General features: G+C 38.5%; 1 protein-coding gene across 2 annotated transcripts in view; it reads right to left on the minus strand.

Moving 5' to 3' along the window:
* Positions 1-19,681, minus strand: part of CHRM2 (cholinergic receptor muscarinic 2) — a 139,887-nt gene that overhangs the window by 18,528 nt on the left and 101,678 nt on the right. The window contains exon 2 of one of the 2 annotated variants that reach the window (XM_087860804.1): positions 1,527-1,700. The exons of the other annotated variant lie outside the window; for it this stretch is intronic. Coding sequence (XP_087716930.1) covers positions 1,527-1,540 — 14 coding nt within the window. The 5' untranslated portion in view covers positions 1,541-1,700. The remainder of the gene's footprint in view (positions 1-1,526; positions 1,701-19,681) is intronic. 2 annotated transcript variants of the gene reach the window in all.

Raw genomic sequence — 19,681 nt, forward strand, 5'->3', positions numbered from 1 at the left:
AGGAGGCACGGTGGGGGGGCAGGGATGGTGAAGTGGGGTGGGGTGATGTTTCATTATATATGAGACAATGCCTGGGACAACCTCAGATTTCCAACTTGGAGCCATTTGAATAAAGTCTAATTTCTGTTTGGATAGAATTCCAAGTTTTTAAACACGCAACCTATGGCTAGCTCCTTTATCCTTACTATGAACTGCACATTCCTATTTATAGAACCCAAACAATATTTTCATGTGCTGAGGTTAAATGAGTTAGAAAATTATTAATTACTTTCAATAAAATGGAAATTCTTTGGTTATAAAGCCAGAGAATAAGCAACCATGCAGTGTAGTTTCGTGCCTGCTTGATGTTTGGATAGATAACGGAGAGAGAACGGGAGCAAGGTGGGCAGAGAGACACCTACTTTGTATCCCGAGGGTAAAGCAATGTGGGGAAAAAAAAAAAGGTGATTTGAAGAAAACACAAGAGGCCTTTGAAAATTTTTGGTTTGGTTGCTTAAAAAATAAATAGGGATGACAACCTGAAGAGAAGAAAACCCTGCTGAGTGAGGGTCTCAAGATTTAAGAGCAACAGGTGTCATCAGGAGGCAATAGCTGACAGAAGCAGAAAGAAGAGCATCTGGGGGACATGGGGAGAGAATGGCCCAGAGTTAGTGTTGCAAAGAGGAGGGAAGGGGTGAGGGTGAGAGTAGATGTGATTCGTTTGGGAGTATCAAGGAACAGGGTGTTTAGGAACCTTTTTAAAGCTATCTACTGAGTCTGAGGAAGGTAGTAACGGTAGAGGACGTCAGGCGTCTTAGAAACAGAACCCCATGGCAGTGAAGACCACTTGAAGTCAGAAACCGTAACAAACTACTGAGGTCATGGACCCAGCTGGTATTAAGAGTCATCTCATTGCCACGGATCCTTAACCGCACTTCAGTTTCAAATCAACCATCCTCATTATCTCAATCATTGTCTCTCTCTGGGTTCAGCCCTGGCTTGACCTGATTTTCTGACCACGGGCTGAGTGTCTTCCTTTTGACAACCCACAAACTCCAGTCCAGGCATGTGAGCCCACTCCAGATTTTTAGTAAGTCTCTAAATTTTCCAAGAGTAAGTTTTCTCGTTGCTTACGTACTGACAACACCTGTTCAGTAGATCCCTTTCAAGAATCAAATGAAATAATACTTGCAAATGGATTTAAACCGAGCCCGGTCTGGGCGTCTCAGCCTTTCCTCAGACATCAGTAAAGGCTGAAGTAAAGGCTCTGGCTAGGCTGGAAGTAGAAGTGGAAAGAGAATTACCTTCACAGTTTGCAAATTGTTAACTGTACAGGAGGTCTGTTGGAACTGCCATTTGACTACTTTCTGTTATTTGGAATGTATGGTCTTGCATTTCTTAAGTTCACAGGAATTACAAAGATTCCTCTACTTCTCCCATACAATAACAATGTTCACGAAGTCACAACCTCTCACATTCACATAATCGCCATTTGTTACTCAACTCTGTAGAAGTTTATAATAAATAAATATGCTAATAATTGTTACCTGTTCAGGAACATTAACCGGAAACTGATGCTGAGTTCCCAGACAGCGCGGTGTACATACCGGGGAGGCAAACAAGTGCTGGGCGCTGTGTCTACATAGTCTGTTATACAGAGCACACTGCATCACACTGTGAGTACCAAGAGCAAAACGGAGTCCTGTACGGCTTTTGTGAACCTATGAATACATTTTTGAAGGGTGATAAATAGTAAATGGCATTATTAACGGTGACTCAAATGCTCTACATTTTTAAGCTATATGATGAAAAACAAATAAATGGGAAAAGGGAGATAGGAATATAAAAGAATGTTCGTGGGACAATTTAATGACTAAATTCAGTAAACCTATCATATGAAATAGTCTCAGCCCCAAACCATCGATGTATCTAAGTGAGTGTTTTCCTCTAATTTTAGGATTTGACACTGTCTGGTATCAGCAACAGAATGAATCTGAGACATCCCTGCTCCCCTTATTTACCGCAAACCACTCATTTTGCTCTCTTTTAACTCACTAGTAGCTGGTCCAATTATTTTCTCTGCCTGAGTCGCTGTGTTTTCTTTTTTAACTTAGGACTTTGGGGGTGCCATTTGGGAGGAGCTTTATTTTGAATCTGTTTCATCTCAAAAACAAAATGTTTAATTATGCAAGATAGTGTCTTCCTCAGGACGGCAAACAACCACACCCTCCACCCATGCCCATTTCTCACAGGGATCTGTTTGTTTTCAGATAGCAGTGTTGGTCTACACTCGCACAAAGAGCAGGGGTCTGTGATGTTAAAATACCTGTATTCCCATCCTGGACTTGGTATTTAACCTCCCTGAGTCTGATTTTTGTCCTCTGTGGCAGTGAGGACGTTCGACTCCAACGTCTCTCTCGGCTCTAAAAGCATTCTAGAATTCTAATTTTACTTTAATTCTCTTAGGATCCATATGATGCTGACTGAGAGGTCAGAGATGATCGTCACTGACTTCTGCCTTAGGTCTATATTTTCCTAACTACTGAACTGCATATACCTACAGAGAAAACCACGCTCTCTCTTTCTCTCTTGAATTTATACTACTGGGGCTCTGATGTACTTGCTGAAGAAGCTTCTGCGTTGTGTCAGCTGGTTTTCTTTGTTACCATCCCTACGTCTCCCACCCCCAATATCCTGGTACGTCTCAGCTTCCCTCTGTGACCCTTCATCCATGCAAGCTTGAAAATTAGATTCAAATTGCTATCTGTATTTTCATTTCACTCTCAATATTGAAAACGTACAAGCATGAACTAATTCTCTCAATCTAGCTCCGTTTTTACCTACCAACTCATTAAAAAGTGGCTTTAGCACTGGAGCAAGAGATCATATATTAGAGCAGGAAAGCAATTTACTTGGCAAGTTCATTTGTGTATTCTCTCCAATGTCAGAGCAAAGGTTTGTCCTTGGGATAAGGGTGTCTTCTCGCCCAGTCTGGTCTCTCCGGCTGTCTGATTCCTCAATTAGCTGACACCTCTGTGGCAGTGATTTTCTCCTGGACTTGCTTAGTGGACGGACTAGAAATAGTCGTCCAGTGACTTGCATGCTGGTTTTACAGCATCGCTATAATCGCTACCTAAGTATCCCTGCACGGAAGCAGAGATGTGAAATGAGGCTCCTGGAGCGGGTGTGTTTGAGATCCGCAACAATTTGCAAAGGGTAAGGAAGGGTATTTTGACAATTTTCATTGGAAGCCTGAAGTCTAAACAAAATTACAAAATCAAACAAGAATAAACTGGCTCTTGTATTATGTTCTGTGTTACAGAGCAGAATTTGGTGCCAGAGATTTCTGTGTGAAGTCTCAACTAAGAATGGTGTGTTTATCTTTTTCATTTCAAAAATACACGAGATTTAATTACGATATATTTTTGCTCTGCTTACACAGTTCCCTCTGCCCTTGGATGCTGAAAATAAAATTTATTGTGTATTGTCTTTCTGATTTTCAAGTCAGAACACTAGAAAAGTAAACCAAGAGAAAAAGGATTTTTAGTCATTCATAGGTGACCCGAAGGGGCTATTTACTTGAGCATTCAACAGATAATTTTCTCCTAGCTAACTTCAGGGGATAAAAAAGGGAACAATGTTCACTTGTTTCCTGTTGTCAAAAACTTTATAGTATGGTTGGAGAAACCTGTGGCTTTTAGGGCTATTGATATTTTGTTGTCTATCTTCCTACATATATATGTTAAAAGTTTTAGATCACATGATATACGTCAGTCCACTGTCACTGGGGCCAGGCAGGGAACTGAAACAGAGACGCAGGCTGGGTGTGAGTGAACTAAGAGGGCGAGATGTGTGGCTGGGAGGCTCGGAGAGGTGGGCAACTGGAGTTAACTGGAGTAGCTCCCAGCTACTCCACCGTTCAGTTCCAACTGAGCTGGAAATGGGGACAGAGTTGTCAGATACTCAGAATTGTAAACATACACTGGAAATCTGGATTTTTGTGTGTGGTCTTCCAATTTTTAAATCTTGGCTCAACATGATAAAATACTGACAAGAAAGCAAAATATGTCTGTGTCAACAGATCTGGCCTGTTGGCCCCCACTTTAAGACCTTTGGCATCGAAAGGCTTACAACATTTTCAAAATAAAGATAAACATGGACATTTTTCTAGGACATTACCTAATCTTCTAATGCATCATTTTAATGGGTAAATTATGTTTAATTCTGTAGCCACACTACAATTTAATTAAACAATCCTCTATTTGTGACAGAAGTCATTTCCAATTTTTCACTTTTCACTCTCACAGAGAATGGTGCAGAGAACTTCTTTGTGCATCTTATTTTTTTTTTTGTTTGTTTATAGATCTCTAATTGCTTTTCTTGGATTAATTCCTAAAAGTTGGATCATTGCCCAAAATTACATACCCTTGGTATTTTTGACAGTAAATTCCCACCAGCAATGGATCATTATGATATTTTCCTATAGCCATTAACCAAAATAAGAATTGTCACTAAAAAACGCTGTAGATCCGTTAAGTAAAATTTTCCATTTGAAGTTTTAGTTATTATTTTGATTGTGAAGTTTTACATTTTTCATCTTATTGACCACTGGCATTTTTTATTTGCCCTTTTTACATGGAAACTTTTGGATATGTGTTGTATCTACTAATATTTAACTTTATGGTATCATATTCAAACATTCAGATTTCTTTACTCCAAATAAGTCAATGTTTAAGATAATATCCTTTAACTATTTCACATATTTTATACTTGAAACTCTAATTTATCAGACTATATTTTAGAATAAGGTATGAAGAGATTTAATATAGATTTTTTTCTAAATAGTTTTGAAAACAACTCCAGAAACATGTATTGAACAACTCACACTTTCTCCACAAATCTGAAAAGCTAACTCTATCATCTACTAAATATTTCCAAAAACCTACATCTATTTCTGTGCTTTCCGTTCTATTCCATTGTTTCATCTGGTTTGTCCTAGTACCAGCAACGTGATTTTTTTCTACTTTAATTGTATAATGTATTTAGAAGCTCTAATTATAAATCCCATTTATTAGTGTACTGTTTTTAATTACCTTTATTGCATTTTCATGCTATTTTTACGTAAACCTTAGAATATTTTGTGAACTCCTTTTCCTGATGGTATTTTTATTGGACTGTTATAAATTAATTTGAGAAAAATTAACCATTGTCTAGTATTAAGTATTCCCAGCGAGGAACGTTTTTCATTCATTCCAGTTTTGTCTTTTGTCTCTCTATGATGTCTTAGAGTTCTTTTCATATAAATCTAACATGAAATTTTTCTAGACCTGTTTGTGTATGTATATTGTATATATCTTGCTAAGACTGACCTTATTTATTTTTGGCTGCATAATGAATAGAATTTTTGTCACTATATTTCTAACTGTGATATATAAAAATGTTTATCATTCATATAGACTATAAACTATAGTCTTTGTATTTGGCCACCTCTACATAATGTATATGGAATACATTTTATGTGAAAGCTGTGATTTTACATTTGGCCACTTTATAAGTACAAATAATGCATATATTAATTAAAAATTATGCTTACATATTCACTGAAGTTCATATTATTTCACAGCCTTCTCACCTATGAATAAGGATTGTTATAACTTGGTGACTATTTTCTTGCCTCCAAGTTCATTCTGTGTAGAACTGAAAGTTCCCCTCTCAAAAAATATAGCAAATAAATCTGCATAGACCCTCCTCCTAATTAAACCAACTATCTCACTTATTAGCAGAGACTGCATAAAATCTAGTCCTACTCATAAGTTGTTTTCATCCCAAAATTTAAGATACTTAAAAACAAAAATTCGTATATAAAATACTTAATACATTTGCTGTAATCACATATAACTTGAAAAATAATTTAATAATTATGACAGTTATCTGTGTAAAGATGCTCAAGGTAAGTGTCTCTGTTGGAAAGGAGAAGGCACTGTGGAAAGTGACTACTGTATAACCAAATAAATACGTCCGTCTTAAATAAGGAATTGATGTGGCATATGTAGTGTGGTCTAGGAAGGTTGAAATGGTATTTCTGAAGCCAAAGAAATAATATTGATTAGATGGCAATGCAAGAATACCTTGCAAATAACTTTCATATGGAATGAGCGCTAAATGTTAGTAAATACAGACAGAAAATACATTACTGACTCTTCTGAATCACCATTGATGTTTGAGCTCTGACACTTTTGACTGTAAAAATGACAGATTTATTTTTGTTTTAGCATGTCCCCTCATTCTCCCCAAGGTCTGTCATTTTGTGATGGGGAGGTCAGGGAAGGGGTTGGAGCCCAGCAGCAGGTACACTCAGAGAGGCAGCGAGAGCATTTGGAATAGCAAGGTCCTGATTTCACCTTTCATCATCGAGTCTTCTGCAATTACATGGCATTGCAACGATCATAGAAGCAAGCAACCTTTAAACAAAGCCGCACACCCGTTTTTTAGCATCAAGTCTATGAGCTCAGTGAATTTTTCATTGTTCAGTTGGTGGCTGTAATTTCTCTGTTGACTGATTTTTATGAGTGCTTTCTTCTTTTGGGGAAAAAATCAGGTATGGAAAGCATTTAAGGTCTTTGTTTTCCTCCATCATACTTATTCCCTCTGCTTACTTATTTCCCATCATAGAACTTTGGAATAAGAATTCCATGTAACATATGTGAAAGCTTTTCTTTATTGATGAAGGAAGGTCCAAACCTTGCACCTAGCCCATTCCCATGCTCCTCTTAGCCTGAGCTTATTTTGGTGGCAACCAGAAAGCCACTAGGCTGCTTTCCCATTGATGGCCATCCTTGGCATGGGCTATGGCTTCACCTTCAAGGGAGTTTGTGCTGTTCAGTCCAACTGCTCTCTCCACATTTCACAGGGAGCTAGGACTGACAATAGCTAACATGTTTTGAATATCTAAAAAGAACGGGCCCGATGTCATGGGTGGTACTACAGTTATTCTCTCTTTTGGATAGAAGAAAGCAAGTTTTCCAGTGCCAGCTAACGGTGGTGCTCATGATTGAATCCAAGGAGGTCTGATGGTGAAGCTTTTGCTTCTGATCATGCAAACTTCTCACCTGTCAGAGCAGGAACATGTTTTTCTCTCTCTGTGTGTTTGTGTGATGTGTTGAAAATATAGTTATAACTTGCCTCTATAAATAGAAACACCAGTGGCTCACTATAAATTCATCAGTATCTATCAAAACTGTGATGATTAATTTTGGATGTCAACTTGGTTAGGCCATAGTACCCAGTTATGTTAATCAAACATGAATCTAGATGTTGCTGTGAAGGTAGTTTGTATATGTGGTTAACATCTACAATCAGTGGAATTTACATCAAGGACACTGCTCTCAATAATGCATGTGGGCCTCATCTGATCAGCTGAAGCCTTTAGAACAATAATTGAGATTTCTGGGAGAAGAAGACATTCTGCCTCAAAACTGCAGCAACTCCCAAATGTGAGACCAGAAACCATCAAACTCCTAGAGAAGAGAACATAGGCAGTAACTTCTTTGACGTCGGCTGTAGCAACATTTTTCTAGATATGTCTCTTGAAGCGAGGGAAACAAAAGAAGAAATAAACTATTGGTATTACATCAAAATAAAAAGTTTCTTTCTGCACAGCAAAGGAAGCAATGAACAAAACCAGGCACCCTACTGAATGGAAGAAGATATTTGCAAATGACATATCTGATAAAGGGTTAATATCCAAAATACATAAAGAACTTACACAACTCAACACCACAAAAACAAATAAGCCAATTAAAAAATGGGCAGAAGACATGAAAAGACATTTCTCCAAAGAAGACATCCAGATGGCCAACAGATGCATGAAAAGATGCTCATTATTATTTATCATCAGGGAAAAGCAAATCAAAACTATAATGAGATACCACCTCAATCCTGTCAGAATGGCTAAAATAAAAAACACAAGAAACAAGTGTTGGTAAGGATGTGGAGAAAAGGGAACCTCGTGCACTGTTAGTGGGAATGCAAATCGGTGCAGCCACTGTGAAAACAGTAGGGGGGTTTCTCAAAAAGTTAAAAATAGAACTACCCTATGATCCAGCAATTGCACTACTGGGTATTTACACAAAGAATATAAAAACACTAATCCAAAGGGATACATGCACCCCTCTGTTTATAGCAGCATTATTTACAACAGCCAAGATATGGAAGCAGCCCAAGTATTCATCCATAGACGAATGGATAAAGAAGAGGTGGTATATGTGTAATACAGTGGACTATTACTCAGCCATAAAACAAAATGACATCTTGCCATTTGCAATGACATGAATGGAGCTAGAGAGTATTACACTAAGTGAAATAAGTCAGTCAGAGAAAGACAAATACCATATGATTTCACTCATATGTGGAACTTAAGAAACAAAACAAATGAGCAAAGGGAAAAAAAAAAGAGAGGAAGAGAAACCAAGAAACAGACTCTTAACTATAGAGAACAACCTGATGGTTACCAGAGGGGAGGTGAGTGGGAGGATGGGTTAAGTAGGTGACGGGGATACAGTGCACTTGTCTTGATGAGCACTGGGTGATATACAGAATTGCTGAATCACAATATTGTACATTGAAACTAATATAACACTGTATGTTAACTATACTGGAATTAAAATAAAAACTTAAAAAACACTGTAGCAAGTCCTATCTGAGTTTTCAGCCTTTGGCCTGCTTTACGGATTTCAGATTTGCTGGTCTCCACAATCACATGGGTCAATTCTTTCCAATGAATTTAAATAAATAGATAAATAGATTGATAGATGAAGAGATAATAGTACATCCTTGTTATGTGCAGCAATTAGATTCTATAAAATCCACATGAACACTAAATCAGTGAATCCTGACACATTGCTCCTAGAGGAAATACAAGGTTAGGTTCCTGCAAGCCTCTGGTCACAACATTTCTGTCAAGTAATCAATATATAACCTTGTTTTACGTACGTATGTGTTTCTGTTTAAAGACATCTTATTTAACACACACTGTTGACTTGTTAACATTGAACTCACAGCCGACAGCACTGTATCTGTGCCTGAATGACGCCTGCTTAACACACATATTTTCTCCATATGGCACATGACAGCTTTCTGTGCTTATAAATATTAGATAGCAGTTCAACACTACACTTGAAGATCATTTTAAGCAGCAAAATCATTTACAGAAAGCACAAAAATGTGAAACATGGCACTAAGTGGACCACAAAAAGGACACAAGAAGACAGAGCATCACACTTGACCTCAGCTGAAAACATGTTATGTCACAAGACTCAAATTTTCACTCTTCCACGCATGTCTGGAATGACCATGAAAATATCACAAGTGTTGACTTGGGGATTACAATTAAATTTTAGTGAGTATATGTCAATTCACAAATATGGAATCCACACATAATGTATATCGACTGTATACACATATAGCCACACATCCTCCTGGTTATATTTCTCTGGAGAACCTTGACTGATACAATGACCATACAGCCCCAAATAAAGTGACATTTTAATTTGTTAATTATGAATAATTGATAGAAAATGAAATGAAAGCCTCATGAGAAATATCAACATTTTGCCCAATTTAACAGTAGAGCTTATTAGAATTAATCTAATAATTACAAATGTGCTCCTGAATTAAGGCTGTAATACAGAGAGAGATTGAGCCTGTGTTTCTTACACTTTAACCCATCATAGGGGGAAAATACTTCAAGTTGTTAAGATGTAAGTTCAAAATCTTGGTTGGCAGGTTGCATATGGTTGTTAAGAATACTGAATCCACTTACATGGTCTGTGCCAATGGAGGCTTATGCATACAGATAACCTGATTGTTTCTTTCATTCCTCTTTCTAGTTATCAACTATGAGCATTGCATGTAAGGTAAGTATTCACTGAAAGTTGTTCGTGCTTTATATATGTGGCTTCATACATATTATTATACATAAATTAGAATGTAAACATATATGTATTGTCATATATCTGTTATCAGCAACTTTTTTAGCCACAATATAACTGTTTTAAATGATATTTTGTCAGTGTCAATCTTACCCTCTTCTTCATTCCCTTCTACCTATCTTTTCCTTACCAATATATTAGTCTCTGGTACGTGTTTCTTGGGCCTCCTCTGCCCCTACCATCCCTCCTTCTTTAGGACTCAAATAAAGTTTGACTCTTAAGTAGTCAACAGATCAAGAGCCTATGAACTATTCAGAATAGAAGTTTGTTTTTCAACAGCAAGAAGAATGTCCAAATTCAGAACATTTTGACATATTAAGCAATGTGTTTAAAGTACCGTGTGGACCCTCTTCCTGATAGCTGAATCAACTTGACTTAGAATAGCAGATACATCTTAACAAATAGTTTGTCTCTGCTCTGTCATTGGTCTCTTCAGGCTGAAGTCAATGAAACATCCTAACATGACAACCTAGATTAACTGGTATTTCTAAAACCATAATAGTATCTGATGTTCAATCTGAACTGACATATCCATCTCTTCAAAGCATTATTATGACTTCATAGCAACGTAAAGTTGTATCTATAAATGACTTATTTTAGCAACTACAGGTTGCCTTCATGATACAGTGTATTTGCTACGTTCCCCTCACATGGCATCACTGAAAATTGATTATGCATATAACTCTATCAGGTAGACATGGCAGAGGAAGAATTTCCATCAGAGAAAAAGAAAACCAGGAGAAGACTATACATCTGTATAAATGTCTTTGAAGAAGAGCATTCCTCCAGACCTTTAGATGGTAGCTACAGAAAGCTAACCCAAGCCTGCCAATGTTCTGAAATGGAATAATTATAGTACCCATCTCAACAATTTGCTGTAAAGACTAAATGTGATCACGATAATGTGGAAGGGAGCAGACTGAACAAATTTAGAGAGGAAGAAATTGCAGGGCATCTAAGTTCAGTAGTGCTGCGAGTGCAAGATTGAGTCTGGGAGAGGTCAAAGGAGGTAGCCGAGAGTCAGAAAGAAGTTAACCTGTGGAGCACTCGCATGCCCCGCTGAAGAAACTCAGACTTTATGCTATTGGGTGGTGATCTGAAGAGGGTTGAAATAAAAGGCAGCCCAACGGACACATGTTTATTTTAAGTAGATCTATGAGGCTGTTGAGTTGGGGCTGGATTTGAAGAGACATGACCCGGAGCAGGGAGACCAGTACCTGGATCACAGCAATGATCCATGGCAAAGAAGAGACCCAGGGCAGAAGTGGTAGGGCCAGAAAATGGATGCTAGGTTTTAAAATGAGTGATGGAAATGGAGGGAAGAAGAGAAGGGGGTCATCAGAGATAACGCACACATTTCTATCATTAGCGTGAACTCAAACAAACAGAGGGACTTGAACTCCTTACAAAAGGCTAATGAGACCACCGTGCATATCACTGATGCGTATCTTTAGCAGTGAGCCTGCAGGACATGACAGATTTTATTCTCATTAAGTAAACTGCTTCTCAATTAAGCATCTGGCTTTGCATAGGTTTGCATTTACCATGTGTCACACAGAGAAAGAGCCCTCAGATCCTCATGGCCTAAGTTTGAATTCCACTTCAGTCATTAATCATTGTGTGACCTTGAATAAATGAAGTAACTAATTTAACCTTCATCTCTTTAAATATTAAATAAAAATAAAGAAGATCTATTACATGGGAAGGAGATACACGAAGGCAAGATGCAGAAAGTACAAACTATGAAAGTAAATATGATTGAGTCCTTAATAATTAATTTACTACAGCATGGATTTTCCCTAACATGTATAGAAATAAATAAGTAAAATACAGAGTCAATATAGTACTGTGGTCAAGAGAATGAGGTCTCAAGTCAGACTAATGAGGACGAGGTCCTGGCTCTATCATACCCTAACTGTGTGACTTGCACGGTTACACATCTGCATGTTTGAATTTTTTCTTTTATATAATGGGGAAAATGATAACAAGCTTATTAAGTCTGATAGGAAGACTATGTGAAATGACAAATGTAAAGTGTTTTGAATATTTCCTAAAACCTGATATGCCCTGAATATGTTATTATTATGAATACATAAATTTATGTCTCTCTCTATATATGATACATGTATATATAGACATTTACTTGTCCGAACCACATGAAATTGCCAATATTCAACCATTTGAAGATAAGAATGGTGCTGACTTATAGTACAGTCTTATATATAAGGTATTCTATAATAATATCCAATCTTAGATACATATACAAATGTATACAGATACATCTTTTGTTACTTCTCTTTTTTGCTCCTCTTCCCAGGGAAGCAATGGCTTCAGGACAGAGTTGAATTAATTGCACACTAAATTATGTTTGCCTACTTACTGTCACAACTATAAGAGAAGCAGTAAAGCGTGTGGGCTAAGGTGGACAGTACCACTAGACTCTAACTCAGATCTGAAAAACCCTGGACAAGTTATTTAAGCTCCCCAGGCCTCCGCTACCTCCTCTACAAGATGAAGGTATTATAAAATTGTCCTAAGTATCAAATGGGATAATGAATGAGGCCAGAGGCCAGAAGGTTGTAAGCACTCCAAAATGGTAGCTATTGTTACACAAGTTGCTGATTATTCACTAAAATTCCATTTTCTACAGATTATCACATTATATTCTGTCATGCAATCTACTTCCTTGCCTTCCCTTCCCTCCACTCCTGACCTCACCTTCCTCCTCTTTCTTTTCTTTCTTTTTCCTTTTTAATGGTAAATGCCTATGACTGACTACATCTGAGTTTCTCTGGATCTATCTATAAACGAACCTTTCCCAGAAGAAAATACATTGTGTTTGATTTTTTATATATATGTTTTCAGAGTGATGAGATATATATGTGAATGGCTCAGTTGGTTAAGCATCCAGCTCTTGATTTTGGCTCAGGTCATAACCTCATGATTGTCAGATGGAGCCCTGAGTCAGGCTCCATGCTCAGTAAAGAGTCTGCTGGAGATTCTCTCTTTCCCTCTCCCTGCTCCTCCCCATTCCCATGCGTGTACACACTCACTCTGTCTCAAATAAGTAAATAAAATCTTTGAAAAAAAAAGTATGGTTTATAGACACAGTATTTCTTCTCATTCTAGAAGGGAAAAATAATACTAATACGATGCTAATGTGTCCCCCTCCCCCCATTTCCCCTACTTGCTTGTAAAAAAATGTAATAAAAATGCTGGAACCTCTTTTTTTAAAAGATTTTATTTATTTATTTGACAGACAGAGACACTGCCAGAGAGAGAGGGAGCACAAGCAGGGGGAGTGGGAGAGGAAGAAGCAGGCTCCCAGCAGAGCAGGAGCCCGATGCGGGGCTCGATCCCAGGACCCTGGGATCACGCCCTGGGCTGAAGGCAGACGCTTAACGACTGAGCCACCCAGGCGCTCCAAAATGCTGGAACTTTTGAGATCAATAAAGAGTGTTACACACAGTCCGTGAAAGAAAGAAAGACTTAAATAAAGCCTGAATGTGTTTAAAAGAACACTTACATGGCCTGGAATAGGGCAATTTGATTATGGCTAAAAAAGGAGGAATGCAAATTTAGGAGGCCAATCTTCTGGGAATAGTCATCAGTAGCCCTAATTAACGTATTCATGCCTATGTACAGTTCATTCATTTGCCCTACCTCAGTCCATTGGCAAAGCTGCGGTCACTGTAAAGTGCAGTGGCAAACAAACTCACTGGAGAGAGTCTTTGGGAGTTTTTGTCTTCAGCCACTAGGTCCATGTTAGGTAAACACTGGGTGTGCAATAAATGGTGTTAAGTTAATCAAATGACTAGGAGGGACACTGGACACAGCTTTAAGAGACATTTTCTCCACACCCACCTTCTGACCTCTAATTGGTCAGGTGGAAGATACAGATGGAGATGTGTCAGAGGATGTGTCTGAAGCAAGACAGGGGAACTCTGAATGGTTGTCTAATGCAAAAGAAAGAACTTTTGAATGTGGGCTGTGGAGCCCGACAGGGGGCTCGATCCCACAACCCAGAGACCATGACCCAAGCTGAAATCAAGAGCTGGAACTTAACCAACTGAGCCACCCAGGTGCCCCTGTGCCTGGACTGATACGGTCCCCTGACGCTGCTCCGGAGCAGGGCAGGAGAGGGGCTGTGAACCTGAACCTAGTTCAGGGAAAGAAGGACAAGAGAAAGGAGGTGAAGAAAAAGAAAGAGAAATAAGAAAGAATACGTGAAAGCAGTTAGAAACTGCATCTAAGACACTGACGGTGCATTTTCTCACGTAGAAGAGAAAACCATTTTTGCTTGGTTTGTTCTAGTTTTGCCTGTTTGTTTTGGTTTTACTTCATACAAGGTGAGATATTTTGCATAGCATTACAGGCAGAATTTAAGTTAATAAATGAATAAATGTCCTCATGAACATACTGAATGCAATACAGAATAGGTGTGTTTCATATGTAATCAGAAAGATTTTGAACAACATAAAACCTCTACTCACCCTACAACTTGAAAGGGTCCCTGCAGATAAGGGAAGCCCAGATAAAGTATTATACAGGTGCTTCTGGCCGAACCTGATCAAGAACAGACCTGCCTCAGAGTAGGAGGAAAGCATTACTGACATTGTCTTAGCTGAGTATCTTTGGACCTTCAGAAAAATTTTTTAACAAGATATGCATTACCAAAATTATGACCAGGCAAATTATGGAAGGGCAAAAATAGCTCATCCTAAGTGGCCCAAACCATCATGAATGAACCAAAGGGTTGAGAAGGAAGGAGGTCTAGGTCTGGCAGACAGTTAAGCAGTTTACGAGGAATTGAACTAACCTGTTATCAGGACCTTGGGGAATCAGTATATACATTCTGCTTTTCTTTGCTCTTGTACTGGAGAGAGAGCTTGTAGCTTAGAATCTGTTGAGAATAGGATTGAGTCCATTTGCACATTGCTTAGACTTTTTGGAGAGTGAAAGACAGAGTAGGAAAGTATTAATATAAATAACCTAGTCTTGGAAGGAAAAAAATGGAGTAACCAGAGAAATTTAAAAAAGGTAGGCTATTTCATACTTATGTTTTTTTAAACCGCCCAAGTAAGAAAGTGCTTTGGTTTTTCCACAGACATGGATTCAACTTAAAAAAAACAGTCATGGGGTTGGTTCAGGGCTCCTCTCCACTCTGTCACGGCTTACATGAGTCATAAATCAGTTGACTGTATGTACATCTATTTCTAGAATGGGGGAGGGGTGAGCCACTTGATGTAGTTATTAAGGATCCATCCATTTATATCAAAGAGAAGAAATAGGAGGTGTCATCTACCCTCCAATCCCCCCCCCCAGCCCTTTGGGCTATGGAAAAGTTACTAGATTTTGCTGGCCTCGCACATCGCTTAAAAATGACCTCAGTGTGAAAGCTGGTCTTTACCAAATGAATATGGAAAATACTGATGCTACCATACATGTTCTTCATCCAAAGTGGGTTGCACAGCAGTTGAGTTCCATATAGCTCAGCAAATCAACCTTACCGTGGGTCTTCTCCAGAGAACTAAAGAAAATGCTCACATTACAATATGTCTGGAGTATAAAGACAAATTTAGGCTCCATGGAACGGTCTCTAAGATGCTCATCTAGGTTCTTCCTTGGAATCATTCTTGGAAGACTGAAATGTAATCCTATCTTAGGTTGATACCAACTTCATTGGTTTCTTCGATGTCATGACTCAGGACATTGTAGATACTAGAGGTGGTTTTCAAACAGAATTCTAAGCAATCTCCTATGGTGCATAGGGTTGAAATGCACATGTTCTAACATCTGCAGATTTCATCTCAACACTATGTGTTGAAAATTTGGAATCAGGGCTCCAACACCTTACCATGAGGCTAAACCAATATTTACAAAGTTTGTTCAATAGAACACAAGTTCCATGATTTGCTAAAAGATGTTCTGTGCAACAGACAATTTCACTGTCAAAAAAGTTTGGGAAAAATTGCACCCTCAATTCTTGTTTTGGTGAGTCATTATTTACACTGGTGTATTAAAAATGCTGCAGTAAAGAAACCATTAATTTAGATTATTTCAATACTTCTCAAAATTCTTCCACCAGAGAACATTTGTTTTCACAGGATATATATTAACATCTTATTTTTAAAAATACAGTTTGTGAACACTTGCTAAATGAATCAATAACTTGATGGGGCATTTGAATTATTAAAATAATTGAAGTTTCCTGGACATTCCAATAATTCTTGTACCTCCTTACATTTGTACATACTGTTCCTTCTCCTGAAATGACTGTCTCTCATCAGCAATCCACCCACTCTCCAGCCCTGTCCCTATGATGGTTAAGACCTTTCCCAGCTTAAAAGTAATTTCCTGGGGGAAGTCTTTCCTGATACCTTTACTGCGTGGGGTGTCTCTCTTCTGATACTTCTTAATACTGTGAGCTAGTGCTGCATTAGCACTTAAGAACTTTTCACTTCTTTTTTTATTTGAAGGAATTGGCTGCCCTTTTCCCTATTGTAAACCTACTGCCTCTCCCAAGTCCCTGTATATGGAAATGATAAATAAATATCTGGTAAACAGATGAATAGGAAAAACAAAAAACATTTCAGGGAAGCATATCCTCAGAGACGTTGGGCTGATCAGGAAGAACATAATAAGATCCTAAGGAGAGAGGTTTAGGGAATCAGAGGAAACCACGGCTTCCCTTTATCATTAGAAATGTATCCCAGCGAAAATGGCTATCGTGTAACCATTAAAATGACGGAATCGGTTCTAGGGGACATTAAACTCTCGTTCTTGTGGACAAGAAAGCCCTTGGGGTAATTTATTCACAAGTTCCTTACTAGTCTGCTTTAGAGGGAAGCCATGTGGAGAGTTTCTCTTGGATTCCAAAGCAAACAGATGTTCTGTCTCCCACAATGATGCAGAGCTACTTGCATTTTTTTCTCCTTAGAGCCAATAGTAGTACATAGTACAATAGGAATTTTATGCATTTTCATGGAAAAGCAACTACACCATTTACATAGTCAATAGACTGCAACACTTCTAGAGACAAAGCTCTGTGAATGGATTTAAGGACGTCCTTGAGGGAAAAATGCTATTGCTAGAGGCTACAGTTAGAGAATTAGGGGCTTTGTTCCAGGATCCAAGGAGATTCAGGGCTGGTGGCGAGATGCATCTCCACAACTGGGCCTAAGAATTTTTCTCTTTATATACTAAGCTTCAGTTTGACTTGAATGGTCATCTTGCTCCAAGTGAAAGTAAAACTAAAGGTTCACGAATGGACCTCCTCTGTAGTCACTAAAGCACAGTACCTCAAAACCTCAGACTGATGGATGACCACGGGCTCCTAAGTGGTTTCTCTGCTTTGGCTTTCCCTTTCACTCTGTCTTACAAATAACAAACGTGATGCAGAGATTACGATGCCAGACTGTGCCTGGTTCACTGATCTGCTCTCTCATGTGCTATCTGTGATATTTGTGCAGGTTCCCTGGCCACTTTCTCAGTCTACATCTGGAAAATAGGGATGAGGGTAACATTGTCTACATTTTTGGGTATGATCAGGATTCAGTTAGTAAGTGTCTGGCACTTTTTTTAAAAAAGATTTTATTTATTTATTTGACAGAGAGAGAGAGAGCACAAGCAGGGGGAACAGTAGAGGGAGAAGGAGAAGCAGATTGCCCGCCAAGCAGGGAGCCTGATGCTCCTGGGGACCCTGGGATCGTGACCTGAGCCGAAGGCAGACGCTTAACCATCTGAGCCACCCAGGTGCCCCTAAGTGTCTGGCACTTTTAATAAGCACTGAGTGCTAGCTATTATTAATCTCATTAGTATTAATAATGTTCATATTTTATCATTCACAAAGCAATATGTCACTCACTACTCCTATTCAAAACCTTCCAAGATCTTCCCAAGTCTAAACTCCTACCCCTGAAAATAGTCTATCTCATGTAATACTTCATATCCCACTCTTCCTTGATACTCACTCTGAAGTTCAGCTTGGAGACTTCCTATGTATACCCCAAACCATGCTTAGCTCTTAGCCTAACCTTGAGGTTTTGTACTTATGGTTCCCTTTTCATAATAAAGCCTTTCTTCTTTCTAACTAGTCGATTTCTAACCTTTCTTCAGGGTCTTGTCCAGTGGAACGTCACTGGAAAGATCATTCTCCTGTGTCCTTGATCATGATGCTGTATCTTCTGTATCAAACAAAACAACACTGCATCACGCACACGTGTGCACGTGCACACACACGCATGCACATGCGTGCACTGATGAACATTTCACATGAACAAGAACACCGTCGTTCATCAGAGGACTACAACTTCCTGATTTACCTACAGTACTGTTGGAAGAGGTGATATACCGCCCTACTCTATTTTCTTGTTCTGTTTCTGTACATCGGCTCTTTGTATTATGGGCACTAATCTTCCATAATTTTTTCCCCAAACACTGCCCCAACTTACGAAAATGAAGCGTAAGGAAGAGATAAAATAAATAGAAGTATTATGGCACTCCTAGTAAAGTAGAAAATATCTCTCCTTTGTTATTACAGACCTTGTCTGAAAACAGTGAAATATGACATTTTAATTTTTGAGAATGCTGATGTGATTATTTTATTGTAGGATTTTATTTTGTTTTACTGGCGCACTGCAGATTAATTTTTCCCAACCTAAAAAGTAAAATCTTACTGACTCTTCCCCATCTCTGAAAATAATTACTAATTAGCTCCTTTCTTCTTCCTTCCCTCCTCCTCTGTCCTTCCCTACTGGGATCTGTGATAGAAAATTTATGTATCTAATTAGACATATAATTTTATTTGGGAAAGGGCTGTGGACAATTTACCCTACTTTTTCAGAGTAAGGGTGGAGGGGAGAAGAGAGTTTCTTCTGTGGGACTCAAGTGACCCTCCAGAACACAAGTCGGAAACAAGAAAGCAAATTCTAAGTCACTTAGGAAAATTACTTTTCTTACAGAGTGCTGTATGTACCACTTTCTGATATCTCAGCTTACATCCTGACACCTTCCACAAGGAGTCATCTTCAATTATTGCTCATTCCTATGAGATTTAAAGTATTTATTTCTGAAGCTGCATAGTTTAGCAACTAATTATACACTGTCTTGCAGTGTTTGTCCCGTATCGTTAAGCCAGAAACATGGAAATCATCCTTCACTCTTCCCACATTAAAAAATAAATAAATGACTCCTCAGGATACTATTTCTTTTATTCCCTGTGTATTAGTCACCACTTCTGGTTTATTACCATCATTATATTAGTTTAGAGTCTCATCAGTTCTCACCCCAAAGGCCACCTGATGGGTCTCCCTGCCTTCAGTCTTACTCAAATATATCCTCTACTCAATGGTTTTTCTAATTTACCAACTTAATTGTGCCAATCTGCTGTTGAAAATTAATCGGGGGAGAATAAAACCCCAACATGGTCCATCCTACAAGACCTTTCATGCAATGGCTTCTGCCTGATCGCTGAGCCTTGTCTCAAATCAGTACTACCTCCTCCCACATCATATTCCTACCCAAATAATACACCAAAGCAACACTGAAGTAACGGAAGTTATTGAAATAAGGCAGCTGCATTCAGACTGGCATATTGTTATGCATTGTTTCTTTTCTTTGAATGCTTAATTTTTCCCTCCGACTCTTGGCTAAAATGTTTCCTCCTCAGATAAAGCCTTCCTTACCACTCTAGTGAAACTTAGATTTTTTTG

This window comes from Ursus americanus, chromosome 3 (genome assembly GCF_024610735.1).
Source record: "Ursus americanus isolate L20-20 chromosome 3, mUrsAme1.1.p, whole genome shotgun sequence".
NCBI lineage: Eukaryota > Metazoa > Chordata > Mammalia > Carnivora > Ursidae > Ursus > Ursus americanus.